General features: G+C 38.3%; 2 protein-coding genes across 6 annotated transcripts in view; one reads left to right on the plus strand and one right to left on the minus strand.

Annotated features, from left to right (window-relative positions):
- Positions 1-199: 199 nt before the first annotated feature.
- On the minus strand, positions 200-21,496 carry carm1l (coactivator-associated arginine methyltransferase 1, like; the record flags this gene model as incomplete). Of its 5 annotated transcripts, none has more annotated exons than XM_084105542.1 (13): positions 21,246-21,496; positions 18,904-19,029; positions 15,118-15,224; positions 14,906-14,986; positions 11,877-11,987; positions 9,084-9,261; positions 8,597-8,687; positions 4,222-4,303; positions 4,038-4,123; positions 3,424-3,513; positions 3,195-3,332; positions 2,803-2,892; positions 200-1,522 (listed from the first exon to the last, which is right to left on the minus strand). In XM_084105542.1, the coding sequence occupies exons 1-13, from the start codon at positions 21,388-21,390 to the stop codon at positions 1,513-1,515; spliced, it is 1,335 nt and encodes a 444-aa protein (XP_083961668.1). In that variant the 5' UTR covers positions 21,391-21,496. The 5 variants fall into 5 exon arrangements, with proteins under 5 accessions (XP_083961668.1, XP_083961667.1, XP_083961665.1 ...); XM_084105541.1 differs by having other exon boundaries at positions 14,906-14,989; XM_084105539.1 differs by having other exon boundaries at positions 14,906-15,010.
- tmem150c (transmembrane protein 150C) overlaps positions 21,495-22,064 on the plus strand; it is a 28,434-nt gene continuing 27,864 nt past the window's right edge. Inside the window, exon 1 of the mRNA XM_084105548.1 lies at positions 21,495-21,606. The gene's annotated coding sequence lies outside the window, so the exon portion shown is untranslated. The remainder of the gene's footprint in view (positions 21,607-22,064) is intronic.

Genomic DNA, 22,064 nt, shown 5'->3' on the forward strand with positions numbered 1-22,064 from the left:
CAATGATCAACAATGACATGTTTTTGAAGCGTTGATCATTGTAGCCAATCACAGACATATATGTTGAGCGCGTGAACACAATGGCCAATCAGAGGTGTTCGAGAATTCGCTCAAAGTGCTAGAGGGAAGAGCTGGTACCGTCACATTTTTAAAATTTCAATACCGACTTGGTACCAAAGTCAGTACTTTTGACAACTCTAGCTTATACTCTTTATTACATACAGAAATGGACCATGGTGAACATATTTAGACAGTTTGTGAACCCTGATTTGTTTTCAGACAGTTTAATGTAATTTTCACAAGTCCAGTACAATGCCACTCGTCAACGGCAGCGGTCACAGTTGCAAGGCCACAAGCATCAGTGCTCCGTGGGCTAGACCGTCCCATTGAACAACACTCGTTCCGACATTCGTGGCCTTTGAAGTCCATGTCCTTCGAAGGATCCAGAGGAACCCAGCCCAGAGGAACACAGCAACACTGACTCTAGAATGAATGAATCCATCGCTCCAGTGTCAAGCTAGATTTAACAGGGACTCACAGCCATCTATATTACAAGACAAGTGAGAAACGAAAGAACCAACAGCAGGTTTTTAGTTTTCACAGATTTCAGAAGCTAGAGATTGGACTGCAGACTTCACCTGTGCATTTACTGCGTTCTGGTTTCAGTTTATTTTTGAGCCATGGGTCGCAAGAGTTTATCTCCAAAGTCACACCTGCATGTGATCTTCAAATATTCTGAAGACTTCGGTTAGATTTGTTTCAAGTGTGTTTGATCAGCGATGTAGCGAAAACTCTGCATATTCTTGTCATTTTCTCCGAAGCCATTTTATTTAATTTCAGTCTTTCAATTGAAAATGTTTTAAACAGACTTAACTCACACATTTCTGTGATTGAGACTGACTTGCGTTTACACAAGCAATAGATGTCAGGATTAACGGACATTCATGAAGCTCATCAAATATGATAAACGAAAGCTCAAACATGACACTCAAGAACCATTGACTTTTCTTCTCATGTGTCAAGTACGCTCAAGCTTCCGGAAGAACCAGTACGATTTGTTCTTGCGCTTCAAGCAATCACGGTTGAGATTTTGATGACCATATCTGAAGTGCTTTATGTGTGTGTTGATCAATGAATATATGTGAATAAAAGCCTACATTTTGGCTATGAAAAGAAAGCAATTTCGATCAGTCACCTTGTTTTTATTAACATATATCACATGTCATGATATCACATGCACACAGAACCTTCCCTGCTGAAAAATCCAGCATGAATGAATTCCCTGTCGGTCCAGACTGGTTTATGCTGGTTAGTGCTGGTGAACCTGCATATTCATGCTCTTCTCAAGCGAAGCGGAGCTGGTGTAGCCGCTCCACATCATTCCTGACGCTGGATTTTTCAAAAGGGTTCATAGGTTCAGATCTGTGGACTTTAATCTGGGCGGTAATATCGTTGTTTTTTTGTTATTTCTGCAATGTTGAGTGATCGACCTGCAGTCTTGAGAGTGATGATTCAGGCGTAACTGTAAAAGACAGAGAGAGACAGATCACACTTACTTAAATATTCAGTACACTTGGCTTTTCATCTTAAATACAAGCCCAAATTGTAGTTATTAAATAAAATAATAACACTGCACATAATTCATAAAGGCATCATCTTAATTAGCAGAATTACAATGAACATGGAAAAGCTGCAAATATCAGGTTGTCATCAAAAAATGTCATCATAGAAATCAATAAAATCTTAAAATGTCTGTCAATGTAATTATGTTTATGTAATCTCATTTTTATAGTGATCTAGACTCAAATTTCAGATCAGTTTTGAAGACTACATTCTTCTAGAAACATAAATCCAGTAAACATTACTATAGACTGTTAGTAACTATAGACTTTGCTGTTAAGTGCAGTTTTCATCGTACAGTTTTACTCCTGGAAGAGTCGTGTGTTGGTGAGCGCGTGAGTAGCAGTGACGGGTGTGTAAAGCAGAAGCAATGAGCTTTGATCCTTTCTGAGGAACAGGTTCTTCTGTACAATGTAAGTGTTGTTCTATTGAATTCTGTTTCATTAGAATAACTGGTTTCCTGAGTAGGGAACAAGACACTGTAGCGCTGCCATAATCCGGCATGCCTGCTGAGTCTACCTTCAGAAAGATACGCAGCCTGCTAGTGGTATATATATATATATATGTATAATTGTCACGCCTGAGGTGTTCCCCATAGCATCAGCTACTGACGCAATGTCTCGTTCTCTACACAGGGTTCAAGGGTTACATAAGTAACCAAGACGTTTTCTGCACAAGTTAATTTGGAGCCAGATTTACCCTCACTGCTGAGATTCTGCTGCTAATGCTAAGACCCTCAGCTTGGTTTACTAACTGGATTGCAGATGTCTGGTGAGGGGTTCATTGCTGCACTGACTAGTGTGTGTTGGTTCTTTCAGGGACTATAAGGTCACTAACACAGGACTCAATACAAACTCAGCTGTTGATTTATATGTAGAACAAAAGGATTTATTGTTTGATGTTTTTTTGTGTTTGGATTATTTCAAATGCACCATAAAGTAACACTATCAGGATGTTAATGCCAGATGTAAAAGGGCCCAAGATTTCTAAACAATTCTTAGCAGAATTAGAAAGCTTATCACATGCCTCGTCTTGTGTGTTTCCTACGCTTTACTGTTGAATTCTGCAGGTCCCCCCCAAATCACTGCAGATAGCGGAAATACACACCAACAGCAGCAGTGTCCACATTTCATTGGGATGACTGAGACTAACTTTTCTTTTGCCGATTTCTGTAGTGCTTACCGGAAAAAAGGATTTTTCAGATCCAGTGTGTTCCCAGATTTAAATCCAGACTGATCGACCACAGCAGTGATGTGAATGTCATAGCTTTGTCTATAAAAGAAGACGTTTGCCGTTAGAAAAAATGTTGTTGCAAAGTTAAATACCACCAATCTGTATATAGTCAAGTTGTGGACATTCCTGTCTCTAAAGGTTTAGACATAAACATATCAAATTAGTATGTAAACAAATACAAAAGGGGGAATTACTTTGAAGATGCTGAAATATAAAACATTTGTGATTTAACATTTTCCCCCTGTATGATTCCCATACCCAATTCTGTTCTATATTTTGCTTCCATGTTCCAGACCCAGAAATGCTATGCTCCCCTAGTCATATAACGAAGTTAGTCGTACCTCCTGTTGGCTATTAGTTGAACTTGTCCAGATAATGTCTGTCCCATTTTGGCAAAGAGGGGGGTTTGCAGAAGACAGCGCACCTGATACCAGTGAGTCAAAGGTTCATTAGGAGCAGTGGACAGCCATACTGTCATTCTGTACAGAAGGAGACAATAACACAATTATTAACACTTTCAAGCATGTCATCCTCAGAAACATGTTTTCCTCTCGTATTTTAGATTCTCACCTTGAACCAACAAAGGCCACATCGAACCAAAAAGCAAGTCCATGAATGAGCCCTGACTGCAGCAGTTTGAAGACAAATGGGATTTCCAACCTGTAAATTACATAAGCTACAAATATTGAGACAATGCTCTAGGCTTCATAACATTTTCTGAAACATACTTTTTTCAAATGCATCCTTCATGTTTTTTAACAAATTGTCCCTAAATTTGCGCAAATCATCTCGAAACCATGCAGGTGGAAAATGACTGCAAGACACCTAACTGTTCTCCAGTAACACATACATTTAAATGTGATGGTAAAGATGTCAAATGGCAAAGCTGTATCCTTGTATTGACCTTTTTATTGGCATAATTCTCTAAGCATACAAGACCAGTTTAGTGACAATCACGCCATAAGTTTGTCTAACCTGAAATCAACCGCCACTCTCCAGAAAAAGCGTATTTGCTAGAACAGTTACCAAACAGAGGTGGCATTTTGGCACTTTTATCTATAGACATGAAAGGCTGCACTTGTCATTGGCACATTACCCTGAAAATGCCAAATAAATTTACAGTGACACACACTGACTTAAATTAAAACCTGTTAAGTAAAATGTGTGAATGCTTTCAATTTTACCGATGTAAATCTTCCTCTTTTGCCTCCAGAAAGTTGATTGTGTATTTCACAGACCTGGCCATGAGAATCTGCATATCAAATGTGTCCTGAAATGCACAGACATAATGACAACATTATGAAGTAATCTGAGATCCAGATTCATGAAAGCTTTACATCTGGATATATGTGACAAACATGGACTCACGACTATTGGCTGTCTGAAGAACTCATCCAACGCAGAAGAATGAAGGCCGCTCAAGTTCACGCCATAGAAACCCCTCTGATTCCTGAGTTAAAATCAAATTACAGTTGATTATGTGTACGTGTCTAACCAACATCACCAGTGAACAGTGATTTCTGACATGTAATGATTCATGTACAGTCAGATCTCAAAATCATTTATCGCTGTTTGTGTCAGTAAATCAAACCAGTGACTAAATGGTCAACTTCATTTTGTTCTTTTAGTAGGATGAAAATAATCTGTTATTTAAATTGATTAAATTATATATAGAAAGCTCCCTTTACAATGTATTCACATCGTATTTGCACCATGGTTTGCTCTGTTATGGTAAAAGCAATCGTGAGAGTGCAGAAATTGAGTTTTTAATGATGAGATCACTGCATTCATGCTTGTTTGCGATCGGCTTCATGCTCATCACTGCAACCTTTCATGCCACGATCTAAATATAATGCTATAATCAACACTTTTCATGATTAGTTAACCGTTAGTCGACTAGAAGAGGCTTGGTTGACCAAAATTGTATTAGTCGTTTAGTGGGAAAAAAAAAAAAACTCGAAAAAAGTGTCAAAATCCCCAGGCTATAACGGACAGATCGTTAACGGCAGGAAATCCAAACATTCGCCTATCATTTATATAATCAAATATCGCTTATCACTTGAAACATGTAAGTAGTAGCACTTTACAAGTCAGCTCGTTCTAATGCTAACCTAGACAATTATATGTGTTATTATTAGGTGCATATACAGGCGGCAGTGCATCACTTGCATTTAACTTCAAATTCTCTCTAAATTTTTCGTCATCCAGATAAGAGTAATGCAAACTGTAAAGGGTCTACTTTTATTTTTGTAAACTCACAAAATGTAGTGTTTTTGTAAAATAATGAAAAATAATAATGAGAAATACATTTATAGAAAGCTTGACATTTTTACATTTGAATGATCATTTAAATATTCTCAGATTATGTCAAATCCGTATGAAACGTGCATATATGCGCGTCCACGACTGCGGAGATGATGACGAATCACCATCGTCGACTTAATCTCTGCAGCCGAAAACACAGAAACCAATTTACCACATTACCAATAAATTATTAAATGTTTAGACAGTCTCATTCTTCTTCTTTTTCACAACTCATTCATAATCATTACGTTTTCCGGTGCGTGTGGCAAGCTTTATGTTTGAATTTGTGCGCTGATTACGCTATACGTTTTTTATATAGGCAATTAAAGGCGCATTATTATGATTTATGGCTTATTAATATAAATGCGCGATTAGTCGACTAATGGCTTAAATGAACGACTAGTCGACTAGAAAAATCTTTAATCGAGTGCAGCCCTAGTAAAACGTGCTAAAAGTTAGCTAACACTAGCTATTTAATATGCAATTTTAATATTTTATAAAATTGTAATATTTAATATGCATGTTAGCCAATCACAGCAGTGGGCGTGTACACTTAAGTCTCACAGAGACACGCCCCTTCAAACAGAGTGTTCAAATCTGATTATTTCTAAATTATGACAATTTTAGATGTAAAAATCATACTAACATTAAAAGTGCACCACAGGAAACATTTTAAAATAATAAAACAATGCAGTTCATGACCCCTTTAAAGGCCTTCAGATGAACATTTCAGCACGTACCCACTGCAAAGCACGAGCCAAATTTCTGCTCTTACAAAACAAATATTAGGTGTTAAATTTGACATGACACCTGGTTATATTATATTATCTATAAAATCTCCAGTGTGAAACAAGGGTTTCATTGTCTGAAGTATGCCACTAGTTGTGAAGTATGGTCACGCCACACGCATGAAACTCCTCACAGTCAGTCTGGTTTAATAGCACAGGCGGAGAGAAGAGAACGATGAAACATGAGTCAGGGTTGGACTGAACCACATCGTTTTACAGCGCCGGGAAGCTGCTGGCTTCGGTTCGGTCACGGCACGGTGCAAGAGCTGTGTGGGCGGTCTTTCCATGCTAGCAAACCTCAACCCCCTGTGGGCCAATGCAAAATAAACCATCATGGATGAGGCTGTAAACATGCAGTGTATGCATGTAGGGTTGAGAGTGGTTGGCTCATGTATACTATTAAAGAAACGTGGTAGATTCTATACAAGCTAAGTTTTCTCAACACCATTTGTGTAATAATGTCCGTCCACAGAAAATAATGTTGGTTCATCAAATGTTTACAGTAATACAGTACATGCGCAATGGAGCAAAACAGGGATTGAAGGAGGGATTAAATGCAAAAAGTAAAGTACGTACTTTTGTTAAAACACTTTCAAATATGAATGAATTACTCAGAACTGTTAACTTTGGAGCTGTAAAGTCAAAATCATTATGTTTATCATATGCTTTTTTTAGGTGGATGAACTTATGGTTATGCGTTATCAACATTTGAGTCCTAAACCAATCCTACTTGAGCCAATTTGACTTCTTTTCTGAAAAAAGTCTCTTAAGACTGCATTTATTTGATCACAAATACAGGAAATACAGTGATATTGTGAAATACTACAAATAACTATAATCATGCTAATTTGCCTTCTGATTTACAGATATCGTGGGTGGAGCTACTTTGTGTAAATAATCTCTTTCTGGTCTCCTTGCACGTGTTATGTTAAGGTTTACCACTGAAACGGATCTGGCTGGCCCGGGTTCTCAACTCACCGACGGATCCATGAAGTGAATAAAACATTACATTTTGGTTTCTCAAACAGAGCAATAATATGGACTCAGATGACGTGGAATATAGTGCATTAGCCGTATGAACCACTTATAACATAAGTTCATTGTATTTGCATGGGAAACAGTGAAGAGCAGTCTTCAGAATTTCTCATTGTGTTGTACAGAAGACATGAGGTTATACAGGTTTGTAATGTCATGAGGGTGAGTAAGGGGAGACTGGGATAATGGTCGGAGTAGTGAAACTAACCCCTAACACTAGGCCTACCTCACGGGCAGCTTTCACCACCAAGACCTGCAGAGACACACACTTGAGTAAGGGTGCTTTCACACTTGGTTCAAATGCCCAAACCGGTGGATTGTGTTCTCACTATATTATTTGTGTCCAAACCATGGTGCGTTTGCATCATCAAAACAGTAGCTGTTTACCCCTGATGTTTGGTAATGACGAAGGTGGCAAAATGCATAGTGTTGCCCACCACACTTTTACTTTGGTTTTTGAAACTTTGGTTTCTTTTCAAAGCATCAGCACATAGCGTTTTCATACGTCATCAATAGCGGTTCACTTCTGTGATTTAGTACGATTGCATTCATATCAGCAGCGAACCGTACTGGAGTTCACATGAACCGTAGTACCGTACCACCACTGTTTTTATGTGGACTCGGGTACGGTTCACGGGTGCGTTCACATCATCCAAACGAACCGAACTCTGACGTCAATCAAACCCGGGAAAGCAACCCAGGGTGTGGTTAACTCACACACACCTGTAGTTCAGTTCGCTTGGTTCGTTTGGTCTGGAAAAGTTGTCCGCTTAGCGTTCACATTGGCATTCACACCGAACTTAAAGGCATTGGAATATGTTCACAACCTGATTGGTCAGCTTTTATGACGTATATTTTGAGACGGAACTTGCCGAACATCTAAAACAAAGCTGTGATCAGGGCTAAATGTGCTCGTTGTATGTGCTTAGCCTATATATGATGGTATCATGAGCAGCTGAGAACTCGTGAAGAGCTTATAACCTGTGTAACGGAGTCAACACAGCGGCAGGAATCACACACATAAAGGAGGATCTGCTGCGAGGAGACTGTACTGAACCGACTGTGATGGGCAACATCGAGACTGCTGACGTGCTTCCATTGGGAGTATTTTTAATTCACAATTTAAATTTGCAGGTAATGCAACAATTTGAAGAGTAATGGAAACGCTTATGACGAGAAAAAACATATAATACACCTGAGCATTTTAAGCTTTTTTACGGTCGCATCACGTCCCGTTTTTGGTTCGTTTAGATGTCTTTGGACCGTGTTGCATTCATATTTCAGGTGAACCGCACTGAAGTTAGTTTGGAAGTGGAGCGAGACCCGTCTTTTCAGCGTCTCGCTCCGGTTGTTCAGATGGCAGCGTTCACACTTATTATTTAAATGATCCGTACTAACAGAGCAATCGCACCAGAGTTCGTTTTAATCCAATCAAACATGCCAAGTGTGAACACACACTAAATGATGACCGGATTTTCATTTTCTCCAACCAATGCACAGGGAAGAAAAAAGCCCTTCAAAAACACATTTTCTTATGTCCCAGATGATGTCCCACTATAAATGTAAATTGCAGGTTTTTGCAGGTAGATTGTACAGAAAGCAGACGAGGACATTACCAGAAGTTGGTGCGGGCATGATGCTCCATGTACAGCTGTTCGTCAGTGAAAGGAGCCAGGTGAATGTCACTCTGCGTCGGGAACATCATTCCTGGATAGTCAAAGAAGAAGATTAAAGCTCAGCCAAAGAGGAAAAACTATGCCTCTGAAACTTTACTTTTCCCTATTCAGTCAATTCCCAATTAATAAAATTAGCCGTTATTCTTTGTGGTTTACATTTGCTGCTAGCAAGTGCATCTTGTGACATTTTTGGTTTGTCATCTAGACATGTCCTGAGACTCTCATGTTGACTTTGAGTCCAATGACACCAACAGAAAAACACAATCTAGCATTGACAAGTACTTGATCTTCAATAACTCAGCTCATTTGAACACATGACATTTATGAATTAGCGTGTAGTGGCGTGTGTGGCACTTGTTTGGGTTAGGGTTAGGGTTAGGGTTAGGGTTAGGGTTAGAGTTAGGGTTAGGGTTAGCGATGTACAGACCTTTGGGTTTTAACCAGTATTTGGCGTGCAGAAAGCTCTCCAGCATCCTCTCGTTGAGGAGCATGTAGCCGATGGGCTCCGAGATGATCACATCCACCTTCTCCGGGCAGGACACTTCCTCGATCTTTCCTGACAAAACCGTGATTTTGTCAGACAAGCTATTGCTTTTCACTAGAATCTGAAGAGACAAGGAGGACCAAACAGATTGAGCTCCATCAGCATCTTTTCCACATGCTGTCAATTAGCACAGGAAATACTGCGACTCGTTCCTCAGTTTGTAAAAACAAACAGAAATCACTTCTATTTCTTGCACAATCATTAACATTAAAATACACACTATTTTGAAAGTATAACCACAAGATTGTGTTAAATGATCGCTAGTAGCTGTCCTTGTGTAAAGACATATGTTTTTGCATTTCGTTTTTTAATGTAATGTTAATTGCAATGTTAAACTAAAATATACTTTGATGGAATTAAAACTTGAATGTCATGTATTTAAATATATTTGTAATTACACATTTGTAATGATGTTGCAATTTAGTACATTTTAAATATATTGACTTTAAAGTCACCATGAAATTATAATGGACAATTCTTTTTTTCCTTTTTTTTTATGGAATATTGCAGTATTTATTATAAATGATTTATCCGGGCACATAATTTTTTTTTTTTTTTTTTTTACGTGCCTCATAATCTTGTCAATCAAATCTTAATCTTAATCTTGAATTAACTTCCCCCCCCTCTTGCTCATCTCTTCTCTGATGACGAGGGCGGGGCAATAACCTGTCAATCACATGAGATCCACCAATAGCAAACCACAACTATCCAATCAATTCCTCATGGACAAAATCAAGCCCCGCCCACATTTGATCTTGTTCCAGAAGCGTTTCACTCGGATATACGTCACAATAGGGATGAAAAGACTATTGCAACTTCCGTTTTATGCTGACTCTAAACTTAAAATGGACTTTAAATGGAAAATTCCTTACACTTTTAGCATTGAGGCAAGTTAAAATATGGGTTTGATTATCACCCTTGCAAAATAACATTCATTCTTAATCTCTTTTCTAAACAACGGAAACCATTTAGAGATTAAGAGTTAAAGGCTCTGTTTTATAGTTGGATCATTGGTTGTATAAATCAGATGTGTCAGTAGAAACACAAACACATATGGTTGTAGTCTACAAAGAGAAGCAAGACCTTTCCATTAAATGAGAAAAAGTGAGCTATTAGTACTAAGCTTGTCTGTTAAGAAAGCAGTGTTTATCCATGAAAACATGTGTCCTTTCCCACTATGCAAGTTTCCGGGCCAAATCTGTCTTCAAGTCATTTAGCAGCCAGAATGTCATGCATTCCTGACACGCAGGAAAGATCCTTCTGAAGGTGTTGCCCTGTGAAAGTGTGCCAGAAAAGTCGGCTCGGCCTGGGTATTTTTCCACAAAGCCCATAGCCCCGAACTTCAGGCCAGAGGGGCGTGACAAACACAGATAGTGATAAGTGATTTATCCTCCTAGCACATCCAACAGTTGGCCAAGAAATACACATGTCCTCACTAAAAGCTCTTTGTAATAGACTGACTAGTGGAAATATATGATTTGCTTTTATTGCCACACTGTAAGAAAAAAAAAAATAGACAAACAGAAAGTTACTGGTAATTTTCTGCCAGGACATTTTATGTTAAGTTTATGGACATTTCCTTTAACCCTAAAGCACAATACAATGCAATTAATTGATCAGATTTCCCAATGTTATGATTAAGTGGTTAATTCACCCACTAATGAAAGTTTGTCTTGATTTACTGTATGATGAGCCACATGATTTTGCTAATTCTTACAATAAAGTCTATGGAAATGGATGCTGTAAGAAAGGACATTAAAGTATCATAGAAGTATCCGTGTGCTATGATCCAAGTCTGAAGGCTTACAACTGTGAGGAACAAAGCCCAAACTCAAGCCAAACCTAAAACTTCCCTTTCAGAAAAACACTCAAATCTCATTTGCATTGTGTATATTCAAATCAAGATCAGCCACATATTAATGTCGTCAAATGCCATTGTTTTGTGCGTCTCATAGCCAACATTTGAATATGCAGAAGAGAGAATGAAATATGAGAGCTACAGTGTAAGAAAATATTTTGAGCACAAGATTCACATTTCAGCCTGTTCCTCTCACACAAAGATATCATGTGACTCAAGAAGACCTGCAAGACAGTGCATGTGTCACACAGACTTCTTAGACATGTGTGACCCTGGACCACAAAACCAGTCACATGGGTCAATTTTTTGAAATTGAGATTTATAAATCATCTAAAAGCTGCATAAATAAGCTTCCCATTGATGTATGGTTTGTAAGGATCGGACAATATTTGGTCGAGATACAGCTATTGAAAATCTGGAATCTGAGGGAGCAAAAAAAATCGAAACATTGCGAAAATCTCCTTTAAAGTTGTACATTTATGTTCACGATTGTGCTGCATTCACTCACACAAATAAATGTTTTATACATTTACAGTAGGAAATTTACAAAATATCTTCATGGAACATGATCTTTACTTAATATCCTAATGATTTTTGGCATAAAAGAAAAATGGATCATTTAGACCCATGCAATGTATTGTTGGCTATTGCCACAGATATACCCGTGCGACATGTGACTGGTTTTGTGGTCCAGGGTCACATTCGAACTGCATGGAAAACAGCAGTGTGAAATTTCAAAGCATCTTTTGTTCTCCAGAAAAAACTCGTATGTGTCTGAAATGAGTGTGGAGGGTAAATCATAAATAGATTGCGTGTACTTCTGCATATTTGGCCACAGAGCTGGCCTCCACCGCGTAAACTCTCTTCGCCCCGGCCTGGACGGCGAAGAAGGACAATATCCCTGTCCCACAGCCCACATCGAGAACCACCTATCAACAGATGCAGTGCACACCATCAGGACACATCTGAGGAGAACTGTTTGGTGCTCAAGAATTATCAACACAGGACAATAACTGTATACTAAGACTTTCATTTTTAAAAATCTTAAAGGTGCACTCAGTAAATTTTCTTTTAAAGGGATACTTCAACGATTAGCATAAAGCTTTGTTTCAGTAGAAACCCGGTAGTATTTTCGAGTGACCGTGCTTCCCTCCCTCATGTCCCCCTGAGACGAGAGATTTCTGTATTGTGTGTCTGGAAAAAAACCTCAGATGATGCAAAAATCTAGATGAAGCAACATGATCATCGGAGGCTCTTTTGTCCAGAGGCGAGAGACTCCAGCCAGTAGGAGGAGCTCGTCCCGCATGTCTTCAACCCGCCCATAGGGGGATCTCACGATAAAACGCCGTCTTTTCAGTTTCAAGTCGACGCCTAGTTATATCATTTCTTCCGACACTGCCCTCTGTAACCGGTAGGCGTGGCTTGGGAGTGTCCTCGTAGGGCAGCGAAGCAAGTGCATTCTGGGAGTTGTTGTCTTTCATCCACATGAGCCAAAAATACATTTTCTGGCTTTTCTCAGTCTAGAAGGCACCAACTTCTAAAATAGTTTCACATTTCTACTACATAAATTACCCAATTTAAATACACATTCATCTTTCCAGCGGTGAAATATCCCTTTAATTAATTGTATTATTTGTAATAATTGTATTATTAATCAGTATGTGTGTTGGAATCAAACCCGTGACATCGGTGTTGCTACTTAATCCTTGTGAGAAATAAGAACATTTCCATATATAAATGATCTACTGCTGTCGGAAGCACACTGGAGCAGGTCTATGAGCAGGGCAATGAGGTTTATAAATAGGGTGTTTCTACGAAGAAATCAGTTCAACACCCTTATTTGTGTGATGCTGAATCTGGTAACAGGTAGGGCCGGGTGATATGACAATATCGGAGTAACGATCTTTCGATCGCGGTATGTAAATAAATCACGGACACAGACACAGAAAGCTGTGAGTACTTTATTTAGTTCTTTTTCGCAGCTTAATATTGAATTTAAATGGACTTGAATGGTTAAATACACATAAATATGTCAAAAAGATATCTGTTGTGGAGAGTATGCATGTGAACATAGTTGGTTATATCTGTTATATCTGGTTATATGGTGTTCACACTTGTAATTCGGTTCACTTGGTTGGCACACTTAGGCTCGGTTTCACAGACAGGGCTTAGATTAAGCCAGGATTAGTGTTCAGTAGGTTTCTGGACTGTATTAACTGGTCCTGACTTAATTGGGATCGGTAAGAATGCACAAAAGTCCAATCTCTGTTGTTTTAATAGTAGGTTCAAGCCATCTGACATACTCAATGCAGTGCATTAATAGATGTGTGTGATATTAAGAGTGTGGTTGTTTCAAAGTAATCACACTCATCTACGGCTTGAATACACGCAAGCCCTCCACAGCTTTCAAGCTGAACATAAGTTGTCAAACTCTGGGGGGCGGGACTAAGTTACGACTGTCAATAATTCACAACCCACCAATAAGAATTAACTTACCGAGCCTTTTCAACAATTAGGCTTTAGTTCAGTTAGGACATTTAAGTAGCCTTTATAAACGTGCCATAGAAAAAAACATTACTGATGTGCATCTTGAGACAAAACAATGGCAATATTTTAAGATACCTCAGTGCAAGTTGCTTTCAGTTAAGAGAGCTCAAACATGCATTTTAGTCTGGGACTAGGCTTAAGCCTTGTCTGTGAAACCGGGGGTAAGTACTGGTTCGCTTTTTAACACCAAACCTAAAGATACAAAACAAAAAACGGATTTTATGACGTATATTTTGCGAATGAACTTACCAAACATCCAAAACAATGCTGTGTTCTGGGATAATTGTGCCTGTTGTATGTGCGTAGCTACATATGATGGTATTTAGACCTGCTGAGAACTCGTGAAGAGCTTATAAAATGAGATAAAAAGTCAAAACAGCGGCAGGAATCCCTCCTTTACATACAAACTAAGAACTTCTGCACGAAATGGAATAAACATTGCGACTACAATGAGAAAAACATGACATCATGTCCTGTTTTTGGTTCGTTTAGATGTCTCTGGACCGCGTTGTGTTCATATTTCAGTCGAACCGCAGCAGAGTTTGTTTGGAAGCGGAGTGAGACCCGTCTTTTCAGGGGTCTAGATGAATGAATAATGTCTCAGGGTTGGGATGGCAGCGTTCACACTTTAAGGCACTTTCACACTGGGCACGTTTGCTTCGGTTCGAGCGCGATTGTTCCAGGGTACTTTACCTAGTTGCTTTCACATTCACGTGAATCGTGCCACAGTTTCAGAGTAACCGAACTCAGACCTCTCGGGTTCGGCTCCTGGGTCCACATGACGGCTTTCACATGATACATTTTTCACGTGAACCACTCCCTGTTTGGAACATTTCAATCGAACCAAACCTGCCAAGTGTGAACACACCCTAAGTGATCGTAAACGCAGGAGCCGCCTAATATTCCTGCTGCTCATTATTGTTAATCAAACAGCAAAAGAAAAAGAGAAAATCTCTCACTGCTCTGTGTAATAACTTTATTACTCCTGTAATAACTCCTGACTGAATAACTTTAGTAGCTTTAATAAGAATCAATGTATATGTTGTTTTTGTCCTAGTGTTTGTAATTTGCTTCTTGGTTCTTATTTTTAATAAAAAATAAAAGAACTATATTTTTATGTATATTATTACTGTGAAATAAAAGTAATGAAAAAAGATTGTGGTCATATTGTCAACCCCTAGTAACAGGTCCAAAAACATTGCCATATTGGCCAACGAAGCATAAAGTAAAACAAATACTGAGTACACCTTTAAAGACTAGCAGGATAATGTGTTTGATGAAACTAGCTGAGAACACATACTTTATCTTTGAAGTCGACATCATTGAGCAAAATGGCTTTTTGGTACGTTGCAGTCCTGAGGTAATCCTGAAGCATGTTCTGCTGCTGGGACAGACAGCCATAAAACTGAGAGAAAACTGAACATGTCTCAGAGAGGTAAATCATGTACACTGATCACATACAAGGCAACTGAAAAAGGTTGGAGATTTGCATGGGGTAATTGTCGACTTTACCTGGAAGTACTGCAGTGCAGAGGATTCATCGGTCCTCTGCTGAAACACAGACGGATCTGTCCTGAGGTCCGTCCACGAGCTCAGCAGTCTGTGGAAGCCCTGAAACTCTGAGCAGAAGACACTCCTTCACTGTCATGTGATAACACAACACAAGCAGTAATGGACTATGGCAGTTACTATCCTGATACATCAGTATCATATTTCTCAGGCCTCTTAATGATCCACATGATCAAAACTTTCTTGAAGTCGACTGACGCCTTTTTCACCTTTGTTGCCATTGGCTTTTGGCTTGCTTAGTTGGGGACAATAAATGTAAAATTTAATTTAATATTCAAAAATATTATTAATCTGCCTGCATTGACACTATATATGAGAACTGAACTGAGCTGGATGATGACATCACGGTTTTCTCCAGAGTGGCTATATATATATAAATGAAATAAATTAATAACTTTTTTACAACAAAAATGAACCATCACTGAACTTACTTAAGCTGGACTGTGACGCTATTTTCTTCTGGAAACAAACTTTGTTGCAATATTTTCCTGTTATCTCTGTAAAGCTGCTTTGAAACAATCTAACAACAATCTAAATAGCGCTGTATAAATAAATGTGACTTGACTTGACTTGAAAAGCCTGTTTCACACAGTCTACTACAGTCCTTCTTGTCATCTGATTGATAGTTTAGACTTTTCAGCAAGTTAAAGATCGCGGTCAGTTCGTTCTTCACGGCCAGAGGTAATACTGTAAGTATATTTTTTCTGCACAACAGTAATTGAATCTTTGATGCCTGAATAAGTGCAATTCCCCTTTATTCCACAAGGTGGCAATGATGAAGTGACGTTTCACTCATAGTTACCGCAGGCAGAAAACAAAAGAATAGGAAGGATCATCAGCAAAAACGATTTACCAGGACTGAATGCAATCAAATATTACTGTCACTGTCACTTGATGTTGGATCTGTTGAAGAAGCTGGTAGTGATCTAAATATTGATTTTGAAGATGTTGAAAATGATAGTTTTGAGAATATGTTTGGGATTGCGAATATGAGCCAGATGTTGAATATACTGTGGAAATGAGCTCTGGGGAGGACAGTGATGATGGTATAAAACATCTGCTCAAACTGAACCCCTTCCAAGCTCCAAAGGGTAACAAAATATGCTTTATTTTATTCTTCTGTAATTGTTTCTCTAATATCAGGAGAGTTTTATATTATCACGACAGGTAGAGATATAGATCCGGGTTGCTAAAGAGCCGAATACGTAATAATGATTGGCGAAACATTCACGCATTTAAGGGTTAACTTGAAATGTTAAAAATGTGTACTTGTATGTAAAAACCAACATTAATCTTGATGAAAATTATAGTTGACTGTTATTATCAGCATCAGTGTATCATCAGTATATAGTATATAATATTACAGTGTGTAGAGGCACTGTCACATTTAAAGAGATTAAAGGTTGAAACATTTGTTCTGGATGCTAAATGTTATTATACAAATCTTTGCTAGATATTATATTCAATTACATGGACTTTTTTAGATTTTAGGTTAAAATACAGACAGATATTGGAGCTGTCAAAATGAACAGGTTCATTTTGTAATTATTTTCTGTTCAACGCGTACAAAATATTAACGCAATCAACGCAGCATTAGTTTTTTTCCTGCCATTCCTTGGTGTTACATTATATAATCAAGCTGTCATTCACGCAAGTGCTTTTAAACCATTTAAGCACGTAAAGATAAAGCGGCAACCTTCCGGTCTCTCTCGTAAATCCAACACGGAAGTGACTTAAACTGCAATTCATCAACTGGCCGCTAGAGACTGGATGCAAAAGAGAGTCAATCCCATAAACCCACATGTTAAAATGTCCAACTTTACAGCAGAAAAAAACATATTTACAGCCAAGTGCAAAAAGTGCTTTTGGTCTATATAGCTAATTTTGCCCTTCATGACAACTGTGAGGGCGGTGAATTTTTTTGTAACTCATACGTTTAAATTATATTAAGCATTAAAGTTGTGCATAATTAAGGGCGTGGCCACTTGAGTGACAGGTGGATTGCTGCAGATGTTACTACTAGCCGTTTGTCTGCTGTCTGTGATCATGTGATCGTTTATCCGGGAGTGACGCACAGACAAGATGGCGACGGCAAGACGACACTACGTCCATTGTTTTATACAGTCTATGGTTGAGACGCAACTCAAATTGATACTGGCGCGCGTCTGTGAAGCGGCTCTATATGAACACACATTCAACACACATGAAAGACGCTTCTCAGACAGCGCGCCAGTTCTCTTTCACGGTTGAACAGACAAAAACACACAAAATGATGTCAAATTCCCATTCTTGGCGAGTATCCTCGTAATCACATTCCTAAATGAGTTAAAAAGTTGGGAGAGCTTCATATGTGTGTCAGATCTGTGTGATGTGATTAATGTTAATCAGAGAACAATAGAAAAATCACTCACTGCTCTTGACTGAATAACTTTTGTGGCTTTAACAAGGATTAATCTATATTTAATTTACAGTGTTATTTTACATTTGAGTACTTTATTCAGTTTTTATATACCTGAATATTACTGTTAGAGCCATTCCTGAAAATCTTAAAGCACTGCAGGTGTAACGGTGGCTGTTTCAGAGGAACGGGATCCAGATGCAGCAAACATTTATTCAAACAAACATAATAAAAGGAAATCCAGGCAAACTAATAAATGCAGACACGGGCAAGGAAAGGAAAGCAAACAAAACTGACAACAAGCGCACACATAACATCCACAGAAGGACATGAGAAACACTTGGGTATATAAACACTCAAGGGGCGATTGGCGAACAAGACACACCTGGGAACAATCATGAACTAATCAACAATAAAAACTACAAAGGACTACAAAACATGGCACAGAACAGGAAGCAACATAAAAGTCCACACAAGACAAGGGGAACACAAGACAGGAATCATGACTGTGGGCCAGTGAAAATCTTGGCTGATGATTGCTTTCAATTATACTGTAAGGTATTAGTAATAGTTATAATTTATCATTTCATCCCCAGAAATTGATAAAATCATGGTAGTAAAAAATCATAGTACTAAGTAAAAAGATGCCATTAACAAATACTTAAAATATACTATCTTTATGTGGTTTATACATGAATTTGGAGATTTAGTGTGAAATTATTACAATATAAATTGATAAATTGAAAATGAATTATTACAATATATACATATAATTAAAATGTTTGTTACATATGATTAATTACAGAAAAAATTATGATTAATTCGTTTTTTTATTTATAATTTAAGAGCACTAATATATATTCACAAACATACATCTTCATATCCCCTTTATAAGTCTGTATATAAAACATGTGATGTTGAGAGTGTCTCCACAGTGTTTGCAATTTAGTGATATTTCTATCATGCTTGATTCAGTTACCAACGGATTTATCCCAAATCTCCTCCATGAGCCGTTAAACACAGATGTACAACAGATGTGCTGGAAAAACGTAATGCTTCTCAGAGGAACAAGACCGAAAGATTCCATACTTTGATCTTGAATTAGTAATACTAGAAAAATATTGAAGAAATAAGACTGAAGAGCAATAAAGAATATTTCATGCTTCGAGACTGGAACAGGTTTGATGACCTAAGTAACATTTGGCTTCTAAAAGGCATTAATGTTGCATGACATCAATACATTTCCGTCACTTTTGGAAGACTGATCAGGCACACGTCTGACTTAAATATCAGTTTTGAGATAAAGAGTGATGAAAGAGTAGATAACTGACCTGACTGAGTGTTGAAGCGCATGAGGATGCTGAAACAGCCCAGTGTGACGAGGAATGAGCGGCTGGCCACCCGACAACACTCCGTCTCCCTCGTGATCGAGAACTTGAAAACACAAACCCCAGCATCTGAAAGCAGAACAATACACAGGGTATATGAATGAGGTATATGAATGCTGATTAAAAAAAAAAGAAAGGATTAGGACACCCCAAAATACTGTCATCAGTTACGCTCGTCATTCCCATATGACTTCCATAGAATACAAAAGGAGATGTTTGAAAAATGTTCACACAGCTCTTTTACATAAAATAACGTGTTATATGATATTGTTATATTGTGCATGAATCAGTTCTGCTCGGCATCATTTATGTCAAAGTTGCAGCAAGACTTTCAATGAATACTTAAATTGTTGTCAAGCTTAAAGGGATAGTTCACTCAAAAATGCAAATGATCCCATGATTTACTCACCCTCAAGCCATCCTAGGTGTATATGACGTTCTTCTTTCAGATGAATACAATCTATTAAAAAAGTTAGTTTATATTAAAAAAATATTATATTAAAAAATATCCTGGCTCTTCCTGGCTCTTCCCAGCTTTATAATGGAAGTGAATTGAGTTTCTGAAGCACTAAAAAGCGCATCCATCCATTATAAAAGTAATCCATACGACTCCAGGGGTTTAATAAAGGCCTTCTGAAGCAAAGCCATGCGTTTGTGTAAGAAAAATATCCATATTTATAACTTTATAAACTATAATCACTGGCAGAGGTCACTCTTCCGCTGAAACTAGACTCTAAACTAGACATGGCTTCTCTTCAGAAGGCCTTTATTAACCCTCAGGAGTCGTATGGATTACTTTTATGATGGATGGATGCGCTTTTTTGGCCTTAAAAAACTCCCATTATAAAGCTTGAAAGAGCCAGGATATTCTTTAATATAACTCTGATTGTGTTCGTCTGAAAGAAGAATGTCATATACACCTAGGATGGCTTGAGGGTGAGTAAATCATGGGATAATTTTCATTTTTGAGTGAACCACATGCTTTTGATAAAGAAAAGAAATACATTTTGCTAAACATCTCCTTCAGTGCAGAAGAAAGTAAGACATATGTGTCAGCTAGAAGCTGGCATCAGAAATGTGTGTGTCCTGCTCTGTGAGGGAGATGTGATCCAGAGAGAAGCTGCTATCTGATGCTGTGTGTCGGGAGGCAGAAAGCACAGGCGTCCAGGGCCAGTGTACCGTGTCCAAGAAAACAGAGTCCGGCCGGTGCAGGCGATCCGGAGCGGCTCATGGTGTGTGTGTGTGTGTGTGTGTGTGCACTGTGCACAGTAAATCCCAGCGATCTGTCAGTGCGACAGGACCACACAATGAGACCCGGGAAATGTGTGGCACACCTGAATAAAGACTCTTCACTTGTCCTTCAGCCAATTAACAAGACGCTACAAAAAGAGCCAGAAATTGTTTGGTATGACGTCATTTACTGTGTAAATGCTTCCATATGGTTCTTCACTACCTTTACTCATCATATTTTTCAGACAGGAGCAGATAGGCCAACTGGGAAATTGGCATAACATCATACTTAAACAAAAACATTGTTACAATTAAATGAAAAGAGCAAAGTGAGGCAAAATTACGAATGAGATCTCCTTTTCTATATTTTTTCAGTAAATAGAGAGTTAAAATCATCCTCAATCCACATCTTCCATTTTCCCGCCTTAGTTTTTGTGGGATTATTTGGGATGGTTAGGGATAAAGAGAGTTGTTCTGGTTATTTGTATAATTTTTCTTCATTTATGTCTATGGATGTTAAAAAAGAAAACAGCATGTTGTGATCTTTTCCATATATGTCATGCATATATTGTCATTTAAGAATCTGCTTAATAAAAAACTTACTATGGGTAAAGGGTTTGGTTTAGGGTTAGTTGCATGTAATTATGCAGAATCTGTAGTTATTACTACAGTAACTACATGCGGAATAAGGACACTGTAAAATAAAGTGTTACCACAAAAAGTACTTCTGTAGCCTACATACATGTCGAAGATATGTTATTAATGTGTGGATACCTCCAGGACATGGTTTGGGAAGAATTTTATGATAAATAGTCTCCTTGAGTTTATACTGAAATCTCTTTTGACTTCAGTATCAGACTTTGGCTCCTTAGCTTCTGAAACGCCGAGAAGACGTTAGGCTACATGTATTTCCTATAGAAATAACAGCCTTATTCATAATTACAAGTAGATAACGCTAAACCAAACCCTTACCCTAATCCTAACCCTACGTAGTTCATTACTATTACTCAGTACTTAAATGTATAATTACACTGTAACACAGACGTTTTGTTTACCGTCGTTAATGGTGAGAGAGACGTCATCGTCCAGCTGTCTGTGCGCGTGCAGCGTGAGTTCCTGATGTTGATCTCGCTTTATGTCGCTCTCGTTGAGAAAGATCACAGTCACAGAGAAACGGCTCTGTAACTGATTATCGCCCATGACTGAACCCAGGACTGGCGAAGCTCTTGTGTCCTTCTTGTACACGCATTTTGACAGAGAGGTTGTGAATAGGTTCAAATGAGAGGAGGGCCTAAAGCGGCCTTGACGTCAGAGGGCGGAGTTAAACTTCAAGATGAAATAGCAGCCAGTGGAGTGACAAAAAAGTAATTTTTACTTTATTTCTAAAACAAAAGCTACACGGCAAGCAACAGACACGTGAGTAAAATTAAACTGTATGTCTCAAAAGTGATTCTGTTTAATCTTATGGAGTAGTGCAACTCTCATTTTCAGTTTCATTTTCATAAATCTGATTATTGTTGGTATATGGTGAATGGGAGTAAAATAATAAGTCAGACTAAGGTTTAGTATTTTACACTGTTTCAAACATGTAAGTGTTCTTGCCTGCATGTGTTATATAGAGCGGAATGTTGTTGGTTTTTTTTGTTGATTTGCACCTACAGGTGCGCATGTTGTGACATGACCTGTGCTCCTGTTGTGTTTTAATATACTCACATAACCTGTGCTCGTGTCGTGTTTTAGTATACTCATATAACCTGTGCTCGTGTCATGTTTTAATATACTCATATAACCTGTGCTCGTGTTGTGTTTTAATATACGCATATAACCTGTGCTCGTGTTGTGTTTTAGTATACTCACATAACCTGTGCTCGTGC

This window comes from Abramis brama, assembly GCF_963993115.1.
Source record: "Abramis brama genome assembly, chromosome: 25".
Lineage (NCBI taxonomy): Eukaryota > Metazoa > Chordata > Actinopteri > Cypriniformes > Leuciscidae > Abramis > Abramis brama.